Genomic DNA, 25304 nt, shown 5'->3' on the forward strand with positions numbered 1-25304 from the left:
CACATTTGACTGGAAGCCTAGGCGAAACCGTGGCTATGATGTCAGTGAGACTTCTCTCAACACATGACATAGCCGACTCTGTTCCTGACTAATCCTGACCTGGCAACCACTACTAATTTACAGATAACTAAGTTGTGATCTCTTGACTTTAACGGAACACCCTTTGAGAGACGCTTACATTGAAAGTTATAGTTAAGGATGACGAGTTTTATTTCAGGGACATATTCTTCTGTTTAATATCTCGGGGGGAAATGGTCACTCTTTATTTCAGAAGCTACGATGTATCATCAGGATTCCAGTTAGATTATTACACAATAGTTGCTCGTTTTTTGGCTTATTTTTTTATTATTTCAAATGAAACATGCTTGTAAAAAGTTTCACGTATTAACCCATGTTTATTTAAAGACAGAAACGGATTACATAAACAGCCTTTGGCCTTAAAAAAGACAACTCCTTCCTTTCAGGAACATTTTACATAGGTGCATAACTACAAGTCGGAACATTATAACAGTTACACAAGACTCCTTGGATGAGGTAAATATGTGGGACATTTGGTTGTTGAGGCATGTATCTTCTCCAGTATTTACGCAACCAATTGTTTCTTACAATCAGATGTATGACTGTATGTTTGTAGTATTTATCTATATGAATCATGTGCATAAGTAGTCATTAATCAAAATCGGGTAACGTCTGCTGCTGCGTGTTCGTAAGCTCTTGCCATAGAGCTCTTGCTAGCTTTGCATCGTCGGTGTTGGCTGATTGACTTTTACTGTTGTGCCATCAAGCTAGCTGTCTACAAGAATAGGCAGAACTCTGGTAGCAACACGTTTACTGACTGGTGTACATGTCACATTTTAGCCTTTCCCACTTTGACTTCAGTGTTTCCGATGCAGCTTACATGTTTTTGGCAAGTCCACTCATTATGACCACTTTGCTTGATATAGCTAATCGTCAGCAAATGTCATACGAGAGCCTAGACAGTTTTATGAAACGTTATCTTGATGGCTAGCAAGCTAATATTGGGTAGCGTCTAGCTATCAAGCATAGCCAGACATCTTTATCTTGACAGAAGCTCGCAGGAGATGAGAACATTTTGGATAATGTTAAGATTGATTGAAGAAATACATATAATATATGGTTAGCACGAACACAACAAACTAAAATAAATGCTTTGTCGTAGCCAAACTCACATATTCAGTGTAACGTAATTCATTAATAATCTTAGTTTCTTTAGCTTAATGGGTTGAAAGGATTAAACGGTTGTATGTAACATTAGCTTGTTAATTTTAGCGGAGAAAAATACTCAAGGAAGTTAACGGTGTGTTGCCTGATGATAATTGTACACGTCTATAGCTCCCCAACTGATCAAGCGTTTCTTCTTCATTCAGTTGGCACTGTATGGAATTAAAATTAATTGGTAATGTACGTTTGGAATATACGGTTGTTAACTGTGGCTGCACAGTGGAGGTAGCTGTCCAGTCCTCCAGCAGAGGGAAGCATTTGCCTAACTATATACGGGAATCCTCAGATGTAATTAATTGAGACAGCTAACAAATACAAATAAAAGACACATAATAAATCAACAAATAAAATAGATTTTTACACTCACCATGTGTGCGAACAATGTTTTTGATCAACGCAAAGATCTCGTCAGTTTGAATAATGAGACACTCTTTTGTCCAGATTCACCATCAACCAGATTACCTCATGAAAAAGAAGTCTGTTATCTATTTAATCAACTTGACACCAGTGAGGTAAGATTCTTCTTTATGTAGTTTTGAAAAGTGACATATTAGCACTGAAAAAATGTAATGCCTGCCTGATATAGAAAGCGTATGTACAGATAATAAACAGTACCACGCTTGAGAAGGTTTGCAGTTGCAAGATGTAAATAAATGCGTAAGATGCAGATCTCTCTATCCAGGGCACCTGGGTGAGGTGTAAAGATGAAAATGATTTCATTCAGATTGTCGTTTAAGTGTCCCATGTATACATGTTTTTCTGTGTTTGCAAACAGTGTTGTGTATCTCTATACATTTTGTTGAGCTTTTCCAAGTGCACCCCATCATCTCAGATCTGTATGTGCTAAGTTGTGCTGGTGACTGCGTGCACTGATCTCCACATGCTTTATGCTGCTGGTCCGTATGCTCGCCTTAGGTGCGGAGATGGCAAACGCAGGTGGGGTGGACCTTAGCAGGAAGTTCGTCTCCGAGTCGGAGATAGAGGAGAAGCGGAAACAACGTCAGGAGGAGTGGGAGAAGGTCCGGAAGCCAGAGGATCCAGAGGGTAAGACATTTCACCTCTGTGTGCCTGTTCTTTATACGCCCAACTATGCACACTTCGTATTCACAGGTGTGTGTGTGTGTGTGTGTGTGTGTGTGTGTGTGTGTGTGTGTGTGTGTGTGTGTGTGTGTGTGTGTGTGTGTGTGTGTGTGTGTGTGTGTGTGTGTGTGTATGTGTATGTGTGTGTGTGTGTGTGTGTGTGTGTGTGTGTGTGTGTGTGTGTGTGTGTGTGTGGTGTTTTGTTTTCCCCCAGAGGCCCCAGAGGAGGAGTATGACGGTCGATCGTTGTTTGAGCGACTTCAGGAGCAGAAGGACAAGAAGCAAGAAGAGTATGAGGAGCAGCACAAATTCAGTGAGTAACCCCCAAGCCCGCCTGCACCCCCCTATTTCCCTCTTGTGTCCTGCCTCATGTGATACTGGCACTCAGATCAGACACCTCCACAGAATTGGCCCTCATCTTGTCAGATCTGATCCAGTTGCTAGTCTTTGTGTGCACACTAATATCAGTGGGTGTTTATGTGTGTGAACAGATGGGGAGTGTGGACATTTTTGTGTGTGTGTGTGTGTGTGCGTGTGCGTGTGCGTGTGCGTGTGCGTGTGCGTGTGCCAGTCAGAGCAGGATCAGGTCTGTTCTTGTGCATGATAACAGAGAGACTTGCATTGAATTGGTGCAGTAGCTTATCCCTTGGTGTGACAAACCCACTCTTTGTCTCCCTGGTGACCATCGTTTCTTCTCTGCCTTTGCCTCCCTGAATGAACCTGAGGCCAGTCTGAGGCAGTGGTTGCACTGTTTGTTAGGAAGTCAAAACAGAGGCAGGGACTACTGAATTAAGAACACAGGAATGTTTATTTTTTATTATTTAATTGAAAAGTGTGATAAAAAGTGTTGAAGTGTAATTTACAAAAGTCTGATGGTATTGTGTTCTGAACAATAGTCGCACTGTTAAATTAATAGCCTCCTTCGACATGTCTTCTCTTGCAGAGAACATGGTGAAAGGCCTGGATGAAGACGAGTCGAACTTCCTGGATGAGGTGTCGAGGCAGCAGTCACTAGTGGAGAAACAGAGGAGAGATGAGGAGCGGCATGAGCTACAGGAGTACAGAATATCCTTCCATTCCTCCAATTGATCTTTCTCTCTTTCTCTCTCTTTCTCTCTCTGTCTCTCTCTCGTATATATAAATATATACACACATACGCTTACACACACACACACACACACACACACACACACACACACACACACACACACACGCAAGAAGAAGGAGAAGAGAGAGAGAGAGTGTGTGTGTGTGTGTGTGTGTGTGTGCGTATATATCAGAGCATGTGAGCGGAGCGGAGCGTGGAGCGGGTGGTGGAGCGGAAGAAATAGGTTGGAGCGGGTTGGAGCGCAGAGCGGTTTTAAATTCAAAGGCCGGAGCGGGTTTTCACTCCGCCTAATACATATATTTGACTCTTGTCAACATATATTCATGATTATAACCATATACAAGTATTGAACTAATTTGGGATAATTTCGTTTTTTATGAGTTATATCAGTGTCTGCATCAGAGGGAGCGGAGTTCTCCTGAAGTCAGTGGTTATCTTACATCTACCTATACCCAGTAAAAGTTACCTGTCCCAGCTATTTTTTTGAAACACCAGCGATTCATTTATTACATTTTACTCACTTTCCCTAATCATTTGTAATAAATACACCACTTACATCGCAGTTTTCATCAGTGCCTGTTACCAACGATAGTTGATCGTTTTAGCTATTTGTGCTAGTCTATCTTTATAACGTAGCTATGTTTCAGGCAGTGCTGTATGGAGTGGGCTAGATAGCTGTTTATCATACCTGGTCGTAATTGATGACTCAAAGATGACTTGTTAACTGTCCTTGTACTGTTATCACATCTTCTAGTACCTTTTTACGATATTGGAATGAGTTTACGGCTATTTATCTAAGTGTAAACTTTGTCAGTTGTAGCTTTGGGTAATCCTGCAGTTGTAGGCGATTAGCACACAAAACGTTCCTGCAAAGCGATGGGTCTGACGATAACTCAGATTTGTTTACACTTTTATTGGTACAGCAAGATAAACGTGACTCTTTTCGGTCAAAAACTGGTCATACTGGTTGAGGCCCATTATTATCAGCAGGTTAGGTGATATGACCGTCCGTTTGTCTGCATCATTTCGAGTAACTAAATGAGACTTGACACATGTATCGGTGACGTCATTAAATCAAACGCCATATGTCCCAGGGCCCTGGCATAATTACTTGAAGGGAAAATGCCAGAAAATAATTTCTCCTAAAAATTTGAGCGGAGCGTGGAGCGATTTTGCTGGAGCGGCAGGAAATTTAAGATGAGCGCGGAGCGGTTTTGAGCGGAGCGCCCTGGCACAACGTTGAGCGGCAGAGCGAATGAGCGGACATCCTCCTGAGCGGGGAGCGGGAATTGCGCGGCGCTCCGCTCCGCTCACATGCTCAGGTATATATACAGTATTACGCACACACAATCACTCACTGTCACTCCTACTGGCTTCTTTCTCTCTTTCTCTGACAGGTAAATGTTTCTGCGTTGTCAGGTCTGTAGTTTGGATCTGGAGGTTTCTGTGTTGTCAGGTCTGTAGTTTGGATCTGGAGGATTTTTTTTGTTGTTTTTAAACTCTGCACCCCCTCTCTGCCATGGCGGTACTCCCACTCTCTGCTTCATTAAACCCAGCGCTCAAGAAGAGCTTGTCAGGCACCTTCAGGTGACTCTTCCACCTTGTTAGTGCGCCGCCATTCACGGAAGCAGAGGCTGGCTCCCCCCGAGCCCCGGCTTCATTCCCACCGCGCGGCAGTCGAGTGCAGACACACAATTAACACTGCTGCCTTAACATACACTTCTTCACGCCGGTCATCCTGAGACGGTTGCTCGCAAGCCGCCGCAAGGTCCCTGCTTCGACAAATTTGAGAGTAGCAATTACAAAGGTGGCAATTATGAGGATACTGCTGGAGAATAATACAATGAAATGTATTTGGTTTCAGTATGTACCGTTACCAAGTTCAGGTTCTGCATGTGTCTTGAAAGGCAGGCTGGTTTCTTCATGTGGTTGTGGTCATATCCCTGCGCTGGCTTTCAAGCAAGGATTAACCTAAATGTACGCTACACTTCTTGTCCCTGGGGAGTAAGTTTCATCTGCTCGAAAGCGGGAGGGGAAAACCAGTGATTTAATGCACATTTGATGCGCACAAATTCACACATGGAAATGTATTCAAAGCTGCTTTGACTCACGAGCGAGCGACTACTGCACTGCATGCAGCACAGATGATGTTCCCATTCGGTAGAAGCTTGGCAGAGCGTTGTGTCTGCCTGTCTATCTGTCTACATTCTCACAATCCATTAGCTACTGTTGCCATTCCACTGCTGCCACAAGCCTTCCTTCATATAGGGGTCTTAGGCTAGTGAGCAATGTTTTCTTATATTTATTTTCTTTGTATTTCTGTGGCGCTCTCTCTCTCTCTCTCTCTCTCTTTTTCTCTTTCTCTCTTTTTATTTATTTTTTCCTCTCACATACACACTCATTCTATTTTTCTTTTGCTCTCTCAATCTTCATCTGTCTCTTTCTGTGTTTCTTTCTCACACTCACCCCTTGCCAATCAGGTATGTCTGAATACAGGAGAACATGTGTTGTCGTGGCAACTGCACCGTTCTGAAGCCAGGCTGAGTTTAGTGGATCACGTAGCTGAGCTCTGTCGACACACACAGAAACAGACACACACCACTACACACACACACACACACACACACACACACATACACAGATACACGCTTGTGCCTCCTCTGACGGATCCCAATGTGCCCTAGTTCAGCAAGCTCTCTGTCGAGCGCTGTAGGTTTTTCCGGGCTTTAAGTGTGTCGAGTCTTTTTTAAGGTTAGTGGCTGAAGACCACAGACCAAGAGTCTGTTTAGAGGAACCCCCTGCTGGGCTGCCTGGGGGGTTGGCACGTTACTGGCTTAAAGCATCTGATGTTTCGCATAAGACAGTCCACATAGATATGAGGTAAAGCAGGTGAAACACTGTGTGGCTTTGCTAATTCCAATGAATGGGGATAAAAAATGGCATTGTGGTTTCATTCAAATTTAGTTTTATTATTATTTATGAAACTATTTCAATTAATATTTAGAATTTTACAATGTTTTGTACGTATGCCTGTTTACTGAGATGTGCGTGCGTGTGTATGTATATGTGGACCTGCTTCCTACCCATTCTTTCCTTGACCGATGGTTGTCACAGCGCCATCAAGAAGATATCCACCGGCCAAAGCCGCAAGGAGCCAGAGAAGAAGGGGGGGCTCAAACCTCCGGAGCACCGGAGCCACCTGTCCCAGGCCCACCTGCTTGCCGGGGCCGTGAAGAGGCGTAGGTGAGGAGCACACCTGAGCTCCCCTGGGGCTTCACCTGCACTAGCGTAGCACTAGCCTGGAGCTTCACCTGCACTAGCGTAGTAGTAGCCTGGAGCCTCACCTGCACTAGCGTAGCACTAGCCTGGAGCTAGCCTGGAGCTTCACCTGCACTAGCGTAGCACTAGCCTGGAGCTTCACCTGCACTAGCGTAGCACTAGACTGGAGCTTCACCTGCACTAGCGTAGCAGTAGCCTGGAGCTTCACCTGCACTAGCGTAGCAGTGGCCTGGAGCTTCACCTGCACTAGCGTAGCACTAGCCTGGAGCTTCACCTGCACTAGCGTAGCACTAGCATGGAGCTTCACCTGCACTAGCGTAGCACTAGCCTGGAGCTTCACCAGCACTAGCGTAGCACTAGCCTAGCGTAAAGCACTCACCTGCCAGGTCAGACAGGACAGACTTCACCTCAACACGGTCAACTTCATATACTGTAAACCAGAAATTAGGACTGTGAATGTTTTCAGTAATGAAGACATTTTTATTATTACTTTTGAAACGTGCAGGTCAGAGCATACTTCTTAACCAACCAATTTAATTCAATTCAGTTTTATTTATATAGCGCCAAAACAATACTATTGGCAATTTACAGAGCCCAGTGCCTGAACCTCCTAATTCAGTGGCTCTCTGTCCTGTTCCGGGGGCCCCTGCTCCTCATGTTAAAGCATCTTTCCCTTCTCTGCGTACCTTACTGAACTCATCAGGGCCGCTCCTGCCTAGTGAGTGAATGTTTTTATGCAACTGAATCAGCATGTGCCTCTGCTTTGAAACGTGGTCTAGGCAGTACAAGTTGAGTATTATTGAAGTAGGCACTGCTCTCTTTACAAAGTTAACAGGTCATGCATACAGTCAACATCTTAAAAAAAGAAAAAAGGAAGTGCCTCGCCACTATATGCTTGCATCTCATGTAGGTGTCAGTGTCGGTTCATCTAGAGAAGAGTGTTGAGTGAATGTCTAAATGAAGATGTATGGTGGGATATTCGTGGGGGTGTGGGGTGGGGGGTTCTGGAAGGAGGGGCACATCATCGAACTGGAACTTATTTAAGGTCTCCCAAATCTTCCGCAGTTCTTCACAATCATCGTCAGAAGGGAGCAAGAAGCCAAAGGGGGAGGAGTCAACAGTGGGCAACGGCAGCCAGACAGGTGGGTTGGGATCTGGGCATGCTCAGAGGGGCTTAAGCTGAAGCTGGCCAGGGGGGCCCGCGTCAACAGTTATGGATGCCATGCCAACATGAGTGTCAACATTTGCCAGGATTATTGCTGTCAGATATCAAAAATGAATGCAAACAGTGTACACAGTAGCACTCAACAGGGTGTATATTCCTTCATTCAAGTTGTGAAATACTCAGGGCTGTAACACATTATCCAGTCTTTGCAGTTACCTGATAAAGAGCACACCTTTCTGTTTCAGCAGGTGGATAACATAGAAATGATGATATAAGTTAAAACACAGCTTACAGAAGATCATCATTAGTGTAGGGATGTAGACAAAGTGAGTGAGTGCTTTTGTGTGTGTGTTGTGTGTGTGTGTGTGTGTGTGTGTGTGTGTGTGTGTGTGTGTTTGTGTTTGTGTATATGTGTTTCGCACTCAGAACAGGAGGCTGGAGGAGGATCGGCTAAATCGGGCGCGAAAGCTGTGGTGGTGGCGTCCGTTCGAGGAGTGCCCGGGGCGGGAACCCAGCCCGGCGTCCTGCACCTGCCCTCGGCCGCGGTGTGTGTGGGCATCCTGCCAGGCCTGGGCGCCTACTCGGGCAGCAGCGACTCCGAGTCGAGCACCGACAGCGAAGGTAGCGTGGACGGAATGACCTCCGCAATAAAGCGCCACAGGCTCTTCAGATAGACGCCACACAGTCAGGCACAGGCACTAATTAATCAATCAATCAGGATATAAATCAATCAATCAGTCAAGCTGAACATGATGCAGGACCACAGCTCTTAAGTTACCACATAACAGCTGTTAGCAGTGGCCTAATGCCCCTCTTTAACCTATAAGCTATATATTTAAACGTAAATCTCAGAGTTCACATTTTATGTGTGAGAGTGTGTGTTCGTTTCCAGTTTCATGGTTCTGCATGTGTGTTCTTGTACGGGTAACCTCACTGTTTTCCTCATTTCCTAATTGCCTTATTATGATTAAAAGCCCTCAGTAATGATTCTGTGATTGTCGGCGGTTGTTTCTCCTGTGTTTTGCACTCAAAACGTGACGACTCCCCATCCTCCCATATTACATTTCATGCAGTTTAAACCCCCTGGCACCCTAACCTGATGACGATCCCACCCCCCCTTGAGGCTTCTGCAGTGATATTGGCAAAGGGGACTTTGACTGACAGGATCTCAGAATGGCGGAGAAGACTGCTAACTGTCATTCTAATACCATAACTTCACTCAATAACATCTAAACAGATGGCTTATATTGGCCCTGTGAGCTGAGGCAAACAGTGTGTCTGTTTGTTTGTTTCCGTTTTTTTCTCCTCTTGTTTTATTTAATTTTTTTAAATAATGCTTTGATGGTGAGAATGCATCATTTTTTTTAATGAATTCTTACCTGGAAGAAATGCTCATCTATTGTGTCATGGATGGCTAGGACATATCAGAAGGGGAAAAAATAAAAATGTTTCTGGTGTAAGCGTGCTCTTGCTTTGTATCTCAATTTTTGTTTTTGCACATCATTGAAAAAGCTGAATCAAATGGGCGTGGTGTGGGTATATTATGTACTTGAAAGCATTTATCAGTTTTTGTTGTGAATAACTCATGCAGACACATATACAGATATAACAGATATAAACATAACAGATATAAATGCACATAGGTGTTCTCTTTTTCAATTATAATTTATTGACCTGAGTGGTAACATAAAAGACAGTATAAAATCAATACACCTTGGTACCGTACAATTTTCACAAATTACAATTGCACTAGATGAAAGTTACATAGTTTTTTGTTAAATAAGTTTGTTTCAAACATAAAACATCTGTATAAAGGTACATTCAAATCCTCTTTATCTTTCTTAAAATTCAGAGGGTGTGTTTAGCGTTTCCAAACACTTACACAACAGCTTTCAAATACATTTTATGATTTATAAATCAACATTTATTATCAACATTTACAAACATTTATTAAATAAAAATGTTTATCTTAAAAAAAAAATCATGCGCTTCCTCATAGTTGGTCATGTTTGTTTTCTTAATAATAATATGTAAACAGTGAATAGAATTTGGCAACATGCAAGTTGAACTTCAGGCCTCATCCGGCACTGTGTTGCTAGGCGACAGGTTCCTCTGTTTGAAATACTGTGTGACCTGTTGCGGCAACTCTGCCAGAACCGACTTGGCCAAAGTTTCCTTCGGAGCCTTTGAGAGCAGAAAAAAAAACACACCTTAACAAAGTGTTCAGGACCACACAGAAAACCCCCCCCACAAAAGGCGCCATTGAAAGTTCCTAAAACATTCTTTCATTCAAAACAAACTAATGAGATTATCTGTTACTAGCATAGAGGGAAAGCTGGCTCGCTCCCTATCGCTCTGTACTTTTTCGCTAAATGAATTTTCATTTGCTGCCAGCTGGTCGATGCCAAGGTCTGTTGTCTGCTACCTCCTGCTGCTAAGGGAAGTCACGTGGACCGCAGAACGCCCACTCCCACTCCCACCAAAGCTGCTGTTTACACACGTGCGACGGAGTCTATCTTATCAGTACACTGATCAGACCATAGATTAGGCGCTCCAAGCGTATTGATCACTGTGTGTGCTGCAGATGGATGAAGGTGGACGTTTGATGGCAGACCTAAGACCAAATCAATTGGATTAATTCTGCCTCAAAGTATTTGACGTTTCGACCAACCTCTACATCTTTGAAACCATTATCATGACCACGTTATATCTTATATACGAATAAAAACTACATGCTGAATACAGTTTGAGAGCGGGAAAATCCCACAAAAACTGTCCCTTTAGTAATGCACATCACATCTGCAGAATGTTAGGTTCAAATGAATGGTCAATAGGCAGCCTCGATCTTTCTGCTTGACCACCCTGGTAGGCTGCTCTGCCACCTCTGTAGATTACGTTCTGGTAGCCAGCACTCCATTGGCTCTTTATTGCTTTCCCACTCAACAGTAATCTCTTCTTGCACAAATTGCTACAGGTTTTCAATGAGGTTTATGACAGGGCTGTTGCTAGGTCACCAGTGTTGTCATCCTTTTCTCGGTCAGCAATATGAGCTCAATTTAGGAGAGGTGTCTCAGCCTGGAGAAGACCTACTAACATTTGTCAGTCGTGGCGTATGAAGCAGTTTCACATATACGCTGTGGTTCAGGGTGTTTACTACAAAACACAGCAGACCCCTTCTACCATATGAAAGTTCTCAACCTCTAGTCTCAATCTCAAAAATCTATAATGCCCAACAGTCTTTACTGGCTCCACCAAACCCTTAGGCAGCAGAACCCTACTAGGTTGGAATGTGGCAACTCAGTTTGTGAGGAAGATTAATGCTGGTGAGTCCTGGTGAGGAGAGGCTCAGGAGTGTATTTGGAACCAAACTGAATTGAGGTCAGATGGATTTCATCGTGGTGGTCAGATGAGATGAACAAGAGGGTTGTTATACGAGCAAGGGTTTGGTGTTTGCGAAGAACATTTCCAGGCATATTCATGCACACTGGTGCTCCTTTAACACGAGGTCTGGGCTTTTGCAGACCATGAAAGCTTAAGAATACTTACTCTAACCCAAGCCCAGCTAAAAGAGCCTCTGAGAGTTGTGTGGAGCTTACAGTGCAGCAACTAGACTACATACAAATGAGTTGCCATTAAGGTTTTATGACGCTTATTCACCTACCTAAATGTCTTTCTTTAAACTGCAAAATGTGGTCATAACAGGCTAATAACATGTTATATAACATATATACATGCTTATGACATTTGTCAATGGATGTGGTCTCTCAAAAATGCATCACTATCCAGAAGAAAGTGTACAGATCAGTATATATCTCCCCAAAGCTTCAATCTTTTAAAGAGTCACTGTAATACTACCAACTCTTATTTTGTTTCCTAACATGTAAAATACTAATCTTGCAAAACAAGCAAAGCATTACTCCTTTTCCAAGTGATGTAGGCTACAAAGGAAAGGAAAGGGTAGAAAATGGAGCTTACATTGCGGAAGTCTCTGAAGGGGACGAACTGTACGATGTCCCTCACAGCCTCCTCGCCGGTGTAGGAGCGCAGGACACTGCTATCCCCGTCCAGAAACTCCATGGCAGCGAAGTCTGCGTTGCCCACGCCGATGATAATGATGGACATGGGCAGTTTGGCCGCCTGCACAATGGCGTGGCGTGTCTCGTCCATGTCGCTGATCACTCCATCCGTGATGATTAGCAGCGTGAAGTATTGCTGCATGCCCGGAGAGATAGAGAGAGAGAGAGAAAGAGTGAGAGAGAGAGAGAGAAAGAGAGAGAGAGAGAGAGAGAGAGAGATAGAGAGAGAGAGAAAGAGTGAGAGAGAGAGAGAGAAAGAGAGAGAGAGATAGAGAGAGAGAGAAAGAGTGAGAGAGAGAGAGAAAGAGAGAGAGAGATAGAGAGAGAGAGAGAAAGAGTGAGAGAGAGAGAGAAAGAGAGAGAGAGATGGAGAGAGAGAGAGAGAGTGTGTGAGAGCGAGAAGTTAGCATTTCTCTATGAAGATAGCAGTACTATAACTGAGAAAACAGTAAAGTTACCAAAAACGAAATACACATGCAGACATTCACACATTACACAGATTTAAAGTCATATTTCTGGCATTCTATTTATAGTAACAGTCTCTGGCAATCTTTCATTACCTATTTGTTTGACAAAAGAAATGTATTGTCATGCCAGTACAGTCTCAGAATTTCAATTGTAAACAAAGAGAAAAAGGGATGTGCAATATTGGATAACTGCCTTTTGGATGAATGCTGATGTTATATTCACTTTCTTTTTTGATTATTTAGAATAACATTACTAGAATTAACATGGTATTCTTATTGTGATGGTCTACTTGTTGATACAGACATAAAGCTTTTCCTTTGATTCTGCCCTAAATGTCGGCATTCACTCACAATAAATAATAAAATAATTTAATCTTGGACTAGATGTAATGTAATATGCCACATTTCAAATAAAACATCAATCTCATTCCTTCGGTTTGTATGATGTTTCCCTGAGACCTTTGGCCAGGGACATTGGTAAAACTTTTCATATCTTCAAGTGCCGATAATTAATTTAAGGTTTTATCGGGCGATACCGATGTTGTGCCGACATTATAGTGCCTCCCTAAAAATAAACATACAGTGCTAATACAGGTCATGGATGACCTCTCATGGGGACCACGTCTGTGTTAACAGCTGCTGAAAAACACAAAACCCTGTTGCATCTTATGATCTAATAAACAAGGGACCACGACAACATTGATTTGTTCACACTTTGTTGATGAGAAAAGGCAGATGTTGCGTGCCTCTTAAAGACTTCATGGGACTCTCTACACACGATTAATCAGGGGTGTGTATGGCCAGGTGGGAGGCCAACACTGTAACAGTGCTACCAGTGTCCCCCTCATAAAACATGAAGGCATCCTGCAGTGTTTTGTCAAATGCCCTCCTACACTGTGGATTTTTTAATTGTTTTAATGTATTCTAATTAGGATCTCTGTGGCGTGCAGTAGATAAATCTTATTAAGATCTGCGGAGGATTCAACACATGCTGGGTGTGAGAGAGGAGGGATCAGAGGGCGAGGAAGGAAGAGAAGGAAAAGGAAAAAAGAAAAAGAAAATCCTTCTTTTCGAGCATCTTCTTTCAATGCAACCCCCATCCTCCCCCTCCCCCTCCGAAAGTGAAAGGACTGAAGTGTTGGGTGTTGGGTGTTGGTGGCATTGGTGGGATTTGTCCTTCTCCTGCTGCTGCCACGCTCTCCTCCCCCTTACTCCTCCTTGGTGTTGGAGCTCAGTGACACTAATATTTAGTGCAGAGATTTGCTCCCGCTCAGCGTGGCTTCGTAATGAAATCTTCCTCCAGCTGCGAGGCTGCCTGGAGCACACCACACACACACACACACACACACACACACACACACACACACACACACACACACACACACCCACACACACACACACACACACACACACACACACACACACACACACACACACACACACACACACACTGTCGCCCAGGAACATTGCATCGCCTGCTGTGTTTCTCACCAGGAGAGCTGCAGCTGGAATTCACAGAGGCTGTGTAGCACACGGGAGCGTATTCTTGTGTTTTTGTGCTAAATCCTTTTTGTGCATCTGTTTCAGTCACAACTCCAGGAGATTCGAGTTATTCTTGCAAGAGCTTGTGGAACAGTTTTGCATAATGGCATTGCATGCTACAAATCAGGATTAGCATCAACGGTACCACCACCACCAAGAAGTAAAGCATTACTAAAAAACATGCCATTTGGCTAAAACTAAACGGACTGCATCACGATCCTGCCGTTCCACATTCCAGTAAGCCGGTCCTAATAAGCTTGAGTGAGGACAGGGCCACCCACCCCAACCTGACCTCACTGGTTAAGAGAGGAGGGTTGAGTCAACCGCATGCATACAGCCCTGTGCATGAACCCCTGGTGCTTCAGCCGCATTCATACAGCCCTGTGCATGAACCCCGGGAGCAGCCGCATTCATACAGCCCTGTGCATGAACCCCGGGAGCAGCCGCATTCATACAGCCCTGTGCATGAACCCCTGGTGCTTCAGCCGCATGCATACAGCCCTGTGCATGAACCCCTGGTGCTTCAGCCGTATGCATACAGCCCTGTGCATGAACCCCTGGTGCTTCAGCCGCATGCATACAGCCCTGTGCATGAACCCCTGGTGCTTCAGCCGCATTCATACAGCCCTGTGCATGAACCCCGGGAGCAGCCGCATTCATACAGCCCTGTGCATGAACCCCTGGTGCTTCAGCCGCATGCATACAGCCCTGTGCATGAACCCCTGGTGCTTCAGCCGCATGCATACAGCCCTGTGCATGAACCCCTGGTGCTTCAGCCGCATTCATACAGCCCTGTGCATGAACCCCGGGAGCAGCCGCATTCATACAGCCCTGTGCATGAACCCCGGGAGCTTGAGAGTTATCCATATTCATGCAGCACACACTCATCTCTGTGCAGACGGCCTCCAACATCTGTTGCGTAACAGACCAGAATAAACCAAAACATTAATTCTGTACCCCCTGCCCCTTCAGGGTCATGGTGATTTTTTTTTAATGAGCAATTTCATCTGTTTCTTACAAAAATGTTTGCATCACCTTGGCAATACCTTTGAGTTTAATCACAACCATGACCCTTAATGGGCTCCGTAACCTTACGCTTGGTTTATGCTCAGAGGCGTAAGCGTTAGCGCAAGCCCCTTGTGCGACTCTTGCGTGACTTTTCACATCTTGCGTGCGTCGGCCCCTTTTTATAGACTTGCGCCATTTTACGCAAGCCTATTGTTCTGGCGGTGAATTGCTTGGCAACACCCCCCAACACAACGCGTAAGCACCTAGCAATTCATGCTCAACGCAGAACCAAGTGAATAGATTGGGTCTGGCCACGTTCCACTGGGGATAATTTCCAGACATTGCATCCTAACAGGTTTATACTTCAGGTTAATTTTGAAAGCATTGGACCAGCTTTTAACCAATTATCATTGACCACTATCTTGGATTGCAATACTTCCTAATATATTAGCTCAAAGTCCCTCTCCTGGCATTGATTAATCCCCTAAAAACTCTGCTCTGTAGGTGGAAATCCTCCTCAATCCACATGGTGTACACTCCTTATTTCACTTATGATATGTTGTGTGTCGTTTATAAAACACTATATGGACATGTTAACAAGGTTAAAAACTTGTTTGATTGATTTCCTTTTGTCTTTGATTGTCTTTTTGATTGTGAACTTTTATATTGTATTAGCTGATATGTTAGCCTTTTCCTAAACCCAGTTGGCAGTATGCCTAAGTATATCTTGGTGAGAGAGTTTCAGACTGTAATTCCAGTGAAAACTGAGCTGAGCATATGGAATCAGATCAATGCCATAAATATTTTGTAATCTGTAATATAGATTTTGTATATGTAACATAGATTTAGTATCTGTGAAACCATCTACACTTTCAAAACCTATCTTCACTTTCAAAATGTATTTACAGATACAGATTTCAAATACGAAATGTATCTACACTTTCAAAAACTATCTACACTTTCAAAAACTATTTACACTTTCAAAAACTATCTTCACTTTCAAAATCTATTTGCAGATACGGATTTCAGTTACGCATTACGGATAGGGATACGGATTTCTGTTACGAATTACAAAATCTTTTTGGCACTGTCCTTACTGCCTTTCTAAATAGCCAATCAGCGCTTTTGGCAGATTTTCTAAAGCGCCAATCAACACATTGTATCCTCTACTGACTAGCCAATCAGCGCTAGCTTGCTGGCAACTGCTGCTGGCCCGCTCATTATTGAATAGTTATAATCTTAATCTGCCACCGCTCTGCCTAGGGAGAGATCTGGGGTCTCCCCCGCACGGTTTGAATACAATTCGGTGTACGAACACCGTGGGGGAAGTTAAACAAGCATGCCTTATGTCTGGCCCAAAGGGCTGATGAACACCTGTACTATTTAGTTAATCTTAGGCTCTGGCGATTCAGAGATCGCTTGGCTGCAGAACGCATTGTAACTAAGAAATTGGTCTCATATATCTCTTCCACTGAGACGCTAGAAAACTCGCTTCCACACAAAATACACAATAAAACGTTTTCAAGGACTTCAGAAAAGGGTTACAAATAGCCTACCCCAAAGTGCCATGAAAAGAAACGAAAATGACATTACAAGGTGGTTTTGAAATCAGGCTGGTCATTATCCAGCTGTTGAGGATGCATATGCACTTAATGGTATACCCCCACCATCACTTTGCATGTGTCTGGAGAACAAGACAATAGCAGTCTGTCTGCTAAATGTTCTCATCGTGATAATGGGTCATATGAATACTGTTCATTGTTAACTTAATTAAATGTGAATAGGAGATCGGTCACGAAAATGCTAACGTTAGCTTTCGTTAGCTACCAAAGCAGATCCTAATATCTTCCATACAACGACAGGTGTAACGAAGTGTGGAGTGAAAACCACTGACTATGATTGTGCGTTTTACAATGACTTTATTAACAACTCCAAATATAGGACTTCTTACTTGTGCCATTTCTCGGTCTCTGATCCATGACTGCTGCATACACCGTTTCACTCAACTTTCCCAGTTACCAGCAAGCTAGCACCGCTGATTGGCTAGTCAGTACAGGATACAATGTGTTGATTGGCGCTTTAGAAAATCTGCCAAAAGCGCTGATTGGCTCTTTAGAAAGGAAATAAAGACAGTGCCAAAAAGATTTTGTAATTCGTAACAGAAATCCGTAACTCGTACTTCAAATCCGTATCCGTCTCCGTATCCGTAATGCGTAACTGAAATCCGTAACTGAAATCCATATCTGCAGATAGATTTTGAAAGTGAAGATAGTTTTTGTAGATAGTTTTTGAAAGTGTAGATACATTTCGTATTTGAAATCCGTATCTGTAAATAGATTTTGAAAGTGAAGATAGTTTTTGAAAGTGTAGATACATTTCGTATTTTAAATCCGTATCTGTAGATAGGTTTTGAAAGTGTAGATGGTTTCACAGATACAAAATCTATATTACAGATTACAAAATATTTATGGCATTGATCTGATTCCATAGGAGCATGCAGGCAAAGTTGGGTCCCCCCCCCCCCCCCAACCCTAACCCTAACCCCCCCACACACACACACAAACAAACACACACACACACACACACACACACTAACAAAGTTTTAAGTTTATCTTGCTAGCCCACCTCCGGTACTTCATGATTCACAGTTCTGGTTTCAAACGAATAGAGACGTTTCTAAGAAGTAGTGATTCACTGGTGCAAGTGCATTCCTTAATGAAATGTGCACTAAGGGGGAGAAAAGAACTGTAATCAATTCAGTTCCTACACTTCTGAGTGCTGTTTTGAAGGGACTCGAATGAAAATGGGCATTCTGGAGAAAAGCTGTTTTAAGCATGTCCCCCACAGAAGGGCCTTTATGCTATGACTACTTACTGTAAAAGGAAAGGAAAGAAAAAAAGACAACCTGTCAAGTCGGCTTCATGGCAGTTTTCAGCTAAAAAAACCCCATTCTGCTACCTATAAAGCCTCTTTATCCCTCTGCTTGTGTAGTGTTTCCATCTTTAATAAGAACTCCTAGGGAATGTTTGTGGGCGGAAGCCTGCATAACTTATTGAAGGGATCATGATCCGATCCTAAGTCTCTATACCCTGCTGCACACACAGGGTGATGCTGGGATCGTGTGCCGAAGTGATCCCTGAGGATCAGTGTCAAGACCCCCATCCTATCCTATCCTGCCCAAAGCAAGCTGTGTAACAGCTAGAGCACTCAATAACCTCAGGCCCTTGAAGGGGAACAGATTTTCGGGTTTTTTAAGCACACAATCTGACAGGTTACTGACTGCTGTGCTAGTTATCATCCTCCAGAACTAACCCTTCCTCCCTTCCCCCCCCCCCATTCCAAACAAGATGCTGTATGAAAAACAAAGCCATGTCCAAAATATCACATTCAGTGACATGCAATCATGCATGCTGTTGTGTGTAAAGTCTGTGGTTGAATGTAAATGTCAATGCTGCTGAAAGTAGCACATGTTCTGTATACCAGCCTTGTAGGTATGGTTAGTTCAATACCACACACCACATCCAATACCACACATTTCCTGGCAGGTTTCAATCCTATTTCACAGAGAGGGTTATGTGCCATGGTGACCTGTGCCCTGAAGCGCATTGCTTTAAAATAAAAGACTGTTTCTATTCCATGAAGCTGCAGCAGACCTCTGCCACTGGTTTCCTCTATCCGAGAGCTGTGGACTCCTCTCCTCTCACCTCCACAAATTAAAATACTCTCTCTCTCTCTCTCTCCCACTCCCTCTCTATCTTGCTCCCTCTCTCTCTCTCACTCATTCCCTCTGTGTCCTACTCCCTCTCTCTCTCTCTCTCTCACTCATTCCCTCTGTGTCCCTCTCCCTCTCTTTCTCTCTCTCTCTCACTCATTCCCTCTGTGTCCTTCTCCCTCTCTTTCTCTCTCTCTCTTTCTCTCTCTCTCTCTCTCTCTCTCTTTCTCAACACCCCCCCCCCCACCCCTCTCTGCCTTTGTCTCCCTCTCTTCTCCATTTTGTCTCTCTGAGGTGACAGGGTGCAATTAGGGACAAAAAGCACCCAAGGCCCTTCCCTGAGTGGAGCTTAAATAATGACTAGCTATTATGCACTGCCACTACGCAGACCTTGTTTGTCTGATCATGCGACCGTGTTACACCAGTAGAGGTCATCGGTGAGGGCAGGGAAATAATAGCCTTATCTGAAATCTCATTTGAGCCACAGTGGCTCTGGGCTCGTGACGTTTGGCTTCTTCCGCACTACCCTCCTGTAAACAGTGTGCATCAAAACAATTTATTTACTTCATTTTGTACTCCTTTTTGGCATTACATCACAGTCAAGGGGCCATCCATCTGATCAAAGCACTTGAGCTGGCATTTATTTATGCTCTAACTCTAAAATTGAAAGTGAGTCATTTACAGTACAGTTATATCATGTATTTTTTCGGTAGTCTTTTTTTTCTGGGGATCTCTGGGATCGTAGGTATGAGGTAGATATGGTCTGATATGAGCTATCAGGTAAACTGAGCTATACCACTACTTCATCTTCCCTAAAGCATCATTATGTGTTAGTCACAATGTTTTTTTTGTGTGTCTTCACAAAGAGTCCTTACACGGTACGCTAGTTCACAACATCTTACCTAATACATCATTATATGTTCGTGCTAACACTTCTTTGTGTGCCGACTCAAAGCGTACTTACACGGCACACCAGTTTCACAGCGTTTCGGCTCTGTGTTCCCCAGAAATAATAAAGTCACAGGAGCCTGGCGCTGCTGTTGGGTTGCGAACACACCAAACCACGGGGCGACGCCTTGCTTGTCATTAAAACAGATGAACAACAGGGAAAAAAGAGAGAACATTTGTTCACTGAATCAGCCTCTATAAATAGCCGTAATTGAAAAGGGATTTTAATGGCTGGTCTCCATTGCGCTGATAACTGGGAGAGGGGGGAGAAATGCTGAGACGACATTCAAAGAGCACCAACAGACTTTGATCTTACTAGCGGGAGCCCAATTTTGGTGTGTGTGTGTGTGTGTGTGTGTGTGTGTGTGTCTAGTTTTCTTTGCCGAGCAATTAGGGTTCTGCCGTTGCAGGGTCAAAGTCTTCCATCCAAACGAGCCCACTCACCCACTTTGTTCTCTCTGGGACTAAACTCCCCCATCCACAACTCCCACACATACAATCCAAGTACATTCATCCAAACACAGACACACACACATGCATGCACAAACACACACATAGTATAGGCATTCATACATACACACACACACACACATGCATACATACACACACACACACACACACACACATATATGCATACAGTACATACATACACACACACACATGCATACATACACACACACACACACACACACAGGCATACAGTACATACATACACACGCATGCATGCAGAGATACACACACACACACACACACACACACACACACACACACACACACACACACGCGCGCGCGCGCGTACAGACATACACACACACACACACGCATATAATGCATCATCTGATCAATCACTGCTCCTGTTTACCTTCGATGGGAGAAAAACAAACAATGTGCTCCAAATATTTACGCGGACCCAAACACAGCCGTGCTGTAGGAGCTCACGGCCCCATCCTGTACAAGCACCAGTGCATCTGGTGTGTGTGTGTGTGTGTACAAGCACCAGTGCATCTGGTGAGTCAGAGCTGGTAAACAACAGCTTGTTGACCTGAAGGAGAGCATTGTTCCTCCATGCCGAGCGAGCCAGCGAGCGAGCGGCACAACCATGTGAGATTCGTGTGTGATTTCTTTCCCATGATGCCGTCAAACTACCAAGGACAATATGACGATAAAAACTGCATATAGTTATTATTTGTTTTTGATTAAAAAAAATAGTTTTATTTAACTTCAAATGACCATTGGATGTGCACTGGTAACCTGAGTTGTGTGGACAAGCACTGTCCCGCAACAACCTCAAAAACCTAGGGCATGGGAGACGGACATGCTAGGAAGAACAAGGCAAAAACCCATGGGCGCTATTATCCATCACTAGCACGTCTCTTACACACACACACACACACACACACACACACACACACACACACACACACACACACACACACACAGACACACACACAGACACACACACACACACACACACACACGCACACACACTAGCATGTCTCTTAAGGTGTCAGGGAGTGAGGTTTACCCACTGCACACCACTGTACCCTCTGGCTACTGCAAATACGCTGTTGGGTGTGTTTGGAGAGTAAGGCCCTGATTATAATATGCTATTGGGTGTGTTTGGACTGTTAATATGATATTGGGTGTGTTTGGAGACTTGCTTTACACTTGCTTGCAGGTGTTCACACAGACAGTTGAAGACATAAGGGGCGCATATAGTTGTTCTTGGCCACTTTCAGTCCACAGTTGGTGCTCTTGTAGTACAGCGGACAACAAAGAGTATGCAGATGTCTGCACAAAGCCGTGTTTTCACCCTCTGATGACGTTTTTGCACTTGGACCCTCGTGTATTCGCAGATGTGTAAAGTACAACCACTAGAGTTACTCTCCACAGTGTCAAAAATCATGATCAATTTCACTTGATGGCACAGAAGCGCAATAACACTCTTCAGTGTTACCCAATTGGTCTATTACTGTGGAGTTCAATTTACACTGCAACGATAAGAACACTGGACCTCATTGACTCTTTGCATTAGTGAGGATTCTCATTTTGTGCCTTAATTAATTAACACTGAAGACGTATCACACTATGTTTCACCAGGTACCAGGTCCTGTGTGTGTTACCACCACCCAGCACAATGAGGTCTTTTTATACTTGTCTGTGGTTATGCAGTGTGGTTTGGTGCTGTGCTCTCATAAATGGACGAAGCAGTGGAAACTGTGATGGGGGAAGTTGAAATAAACTCTGTGGGCGTGGAGCTGGTTCGGTGGTTTCTTTTAACTGAGCAGTTCGGCGCAGAGCCAACATGACAATATGTTTTGGTCTTTTCAGCACTGGCAATGGGAGTTCACACACACTCCAAAGCATGGAAACAAGTTACCTAATGCCTCTTTTTCTATCCCTCCCTCCTTCTCTCTCTGTCTCTCTCACTCTGTTTCTCTTCCGCTCACTCTCCTTCTCTTTCTCTCCCTCCCTCCTTCTCTCTCTCTGCCTCTCTCACTCTGTCTCTCTCATTCTCCTTCATTTTCTCTCCCTCCCTCCTTCTCTCTCTCTGCCTCTCTCACTCTGTCTCTCTCATTCACCTTCTCTTTCTCTCCATCCCTTCTTCTCCCTCCCTCTGCATGCATAAATGTTCGTTTGGTGCCACAGTGCTCTGCTGGTGTAATTAAGCTAGTGGAGGAGAACAGGCACACTGTGTGTTGAGCGCTGGGGTGAAAGAGCCCCATGATTTCCAGGAACCAGGTCCCCAATTATAACATTGACTCCAGCAGTACTGGTAATAACACAGAGTGAGCTCCCGTCTCTCACTCCGCTTCTCTCCTCTCTCCTCCCTCTCTTTCTCTCTCTCTTTTCTGTCCTTTGTTGATCATTTTGCTCTTATTCCTCTCTTTCATCTTTTGTTCTTCTGCACCTTTCTCAGGGTCCTCTCTGTACTACCTCTCCCGTCCTTCTCCTATTTTTTAAATCAATTTCTTCCTCCTGTCTTCCTCCTTTCTCGTTTACTCCACTCCCTGGCTCTTCCACTCAGTTTGTCACTGTTTTCACCTGGTTCTCACTCTAAGCTCACTCTCCCAGGGTTCTCACCTGTGTTCACCTGGTTCTCACTCTAAGCTCACTATTCCAGGGTTCTCACTCTAAGCTCACTATCCCAGGGTTCTCACTCTAAGCTCACTATCCCAGGGTTCTCACTCTAAGCTCACTATCCCAGGGTTCTCACTCTGAGCTCACTATCCCAGGGTTCTCACTCTAAGCTCACTATCCCAGGGTTCTCACTCTAAGCTCACTATCACAGGGTTCTCACTCTGAGCTCACTATCCCAGGGTTCTCACTCTAAGCTCACTATCACAGGGTTCTCACTCTAAGCTCACTATCCCAGGGTTCTCACTCTAAGCTCACTATCACAGGGTTCTCACTCTAAGCTCACTATCCAAACATTTCCAAACCTTTCTATGACTTTTACACAGAAGTACACAGAATTTAACGGAAAACAGTGTAACCAAAGCATAGAACACAGAAACATAGAAACACACCAAAACATTAAATATAAAATGTGGTAAAATACACATACACACACACACACAGGCTCACTCACTCACTCAGTCCTTTCTCATCATCATGAATCACTCTCTCCAACAAATCTTTCTCCATCCCTCCTTTTCCTCTAATATTTATCTATTTATTCACCCTCACTCTTTCCGTCTCTCTCTCTCTCTCTCTCTCCTCCCCCTCCTGTTGTACTCACCGCTGCAGTTTCTTGCTGAAGGGCCTGGGAGGCGAAGCGTGCCACATGGTTGATGATGGGTGCGAAGTTGGTGGGTCCGTAGAATCGGATGTGGGGAAGGCAGTTGGAGTAGGCCTTGACAATCCCCTCAACGCCTGACCACACAGGACGCAATGAGTAGATGTGAAAAAGAGCAGAGAGTTTGATGAAACACCTTTTAAGTAGCTGTCCATTTTTAACGCTACCCCCATCTTGAGCATTTTTTAGCTTATGTCCTTTTGAACAGGATCTCTGACTGAGGCAAGAACAACCACAGCGACAGGGCATTCTTTTCTGATCTTAACTAGTCTGGCCTTCATCCAAAATGGAGATTAAGTTGAAGTTACATACTGTATGAGATTGTTCATTGATCATTCTATTGCTCACCTAAACAGAACGGGTTTGTGGGGTCGAAGTTGATGGCAAACTCATGGGAAACCTACAAGTCAGACAGAAATGCAAAGGTCAATTTTTCACACATGATTTTTAATAATTTTCAACACAACTAATATCTGATGAGCTGAAACAGTCCACACTTTAAAGCTTATTGTAATGGGTAAAATAAAACGTTCTTGATTACGTCCCTCATGCACCCTAATAGCCACCCCCCCTCCCCGTTAATGTGCTCTGCATATGAGAAGCAATTATTTCTACCTCAATTGCTGCTAGTCTCAATTCTGTTTATATTACAAGTCTGTGTCATATTCTAACTCTTACTGTACATATCATATTTATTCACTTATTCCACTTTACATTTGCACATACTCTGCACTTTTATTGCTATTTTGCACTTCTGGTTGGATGCTAAATTGCATTTCCATGTCTCAGTACTTGTGTGCAATGACAATAAAGTTGAATCTAACCTAAAAAAAAATCTATTTGGCAGGGAGCTTTTCCCTTTTCCTTTCTCTTCCTCATTTGTTGAGGATACAGCAGGACTGTGATGCATCCATAGATTCCCAAAGCCCAGGGTTCTCCAGAGACATGTTTCTACCTCAGAGTATCTCCCTGTCCTCCATAGCTGTCAGATCATAAAGACTATTTAGCATAAATACACCAAGCGTACACCAGCTTTAACGGCATACTATTCATTGAATATTGAAAACGCCTCCTTATCAACCACCTGGCATTCTTGTTCCTGTCTGTTTCTCTGCCATGCTTTTCTTCCTTGTGTTTGAAACCTTATCCTGGCAGCTGTCTTGCCATCATCTCCTCCCCTGTTTCTGTCCTTGGTATAGGCTGGACCTGCGCAGCTTTTTTAACCAAGCTAACAATCTATCAGTTTCTTTGCCCATCTCCATCTTTTCAGTCTCCTTTTCATCAGTGCACTGCCATAGCAACCCAGATGGGATGACAGTTGCATAATCACTGTATGCATGTATTATATATTCTCCCTCTCCTTTTCTCTCCCTCTCTCCCCCTCTTTCTCTCTTGCTCTGTCCCTCCCTATTTAATTTTCTTATCTGACTTCACCCTATCCACAGAATCAGAAAAAAACTCTCACACAATCTCTCTCTCTCTCTCTCTCTCTCTCTCTCTCTATCTCTCCATCTATCCATCTATCTATCTATCTATCTATCTATCTATTTATCTATCTATCTATCTATCTATCTATCTATCTATCTATCTATCTATCTATCTATCTATCTATCTCTCTATCTCTCTCCCCGACAGACAGACAGACAGACACACACACACACACACACACACACACACACACACACACACACACACACACACACACACACACACACACACACACACACACACACACACACACACACACACACACATCTACCAGCTCTCACCTTCCAGTCGGGTGGGAGTTGGGCTCCGAATCCCAGCGCAGGAAACATCTTGTCCCTGGGGAAATAATAGTGACAGCATCAAGCTGATTAACACCAGCCTCCACCAACC

At 43.9% G+C, this 25304-nt stretch overlaps 2 protein-coding genes across 2 annotated transcripts in view; one reads left to right on the forward strand and one right to left on the reverse strand.

Moving 5' to 3' along the window:
- Window positions 1–164: 164 nt before the first annotated feature.
- psme3ip1 (proteasome activator subunit 3 interacting protein 1) lies at window positions 165–8936 on the forward strand. Its single transcript, XM_080842814.1, has 8 exons — window positions 165–534; window positions 1684–1754; window positions 2158–2286; window positions 2537–2635; window positions 3266–3389; window positions 6545–6673; window positions 7775–7851; window positions 8301–8936. Exons 3-8 carry the CDS (start codon window positions 2166–2168, stop codon window positions 8546–8548), a joined length of 798 nt encoding a protein of 265 aa, XP_080698940.1. The 5' UTR covers window positions 165–534; window positions 1684–1754; window positions 2158–2165; the 3' UTR covers window positions 8549–8936.
- Window positions 8937–9944: 1008 nt separating this feature from the next.
- cpne2 (copine II) overlaps window positions 9945–25304 on the reverse strand; it is a gene marked incomplete at its 3' end in the record, with an annotated part of 29224 nt that continues 13864 nt past the window's right edge. The window contains exons 11-15 of the mRNA XM_080841875.1: window positions 25196–25250; window positions 23775–23826; window positions 23370–23503; window positions 11850–12086; window positions 9945–10058 (exon numbers count right to left, since the gene is read on the reverse strand). Coding sequence (XP_080698001.1) covers window positions 9945–10058; window positions 11850–12086; window positions 23370–23503; window positions 23775–23826; window positions 25196–25250 — 592 coding nt within the window. The remainder of the gene's footprint in view (window positions 10059–11849; window positions 12087–23369; window positions 23504–23774; window positions 23827–25195; window positions 25251–25304) is intronic.

The sequence above is a fragment of the Sprattus sprattus genome, assembly GCF_963457725.1.
Source record: "Sprattus sprattus genome assembly, chromosome: 7".
Taxonomy (NCBI): domain Eukaryota; kingdom Metazoa; phylum Chordata; class Actinopteri; order Clupeiformes; family Clupeidae; genus Sprattus; species Sprattus sprattus.

Excerpts from the sequence above, each read along its gene's own strand:
- psme3ip1 (XM_080842814.1), top strand. The coding sequence starts at position 2,166 with ATGGCAAACGCAGGTGGGGTGGACCTTAGCAGGAAGTTCGTCTCCGAG. Across the intron at positions 2,287-2,536 it reads GAAGCCAGAGGATCCAGAGG|AGGCCCCAGAGGAGGAGTAT; the intron begins GTAAGACATTTC and ends GTTTTCCCCCAG. Across the intron at positions 6,674-7,774 it reads GGGGCCGTGAAGAGGCGTAG|TTCTTCACAATCATCGTCAG; the intron begins GTGAGGAGCACA and ends AATCTTCCGCAG.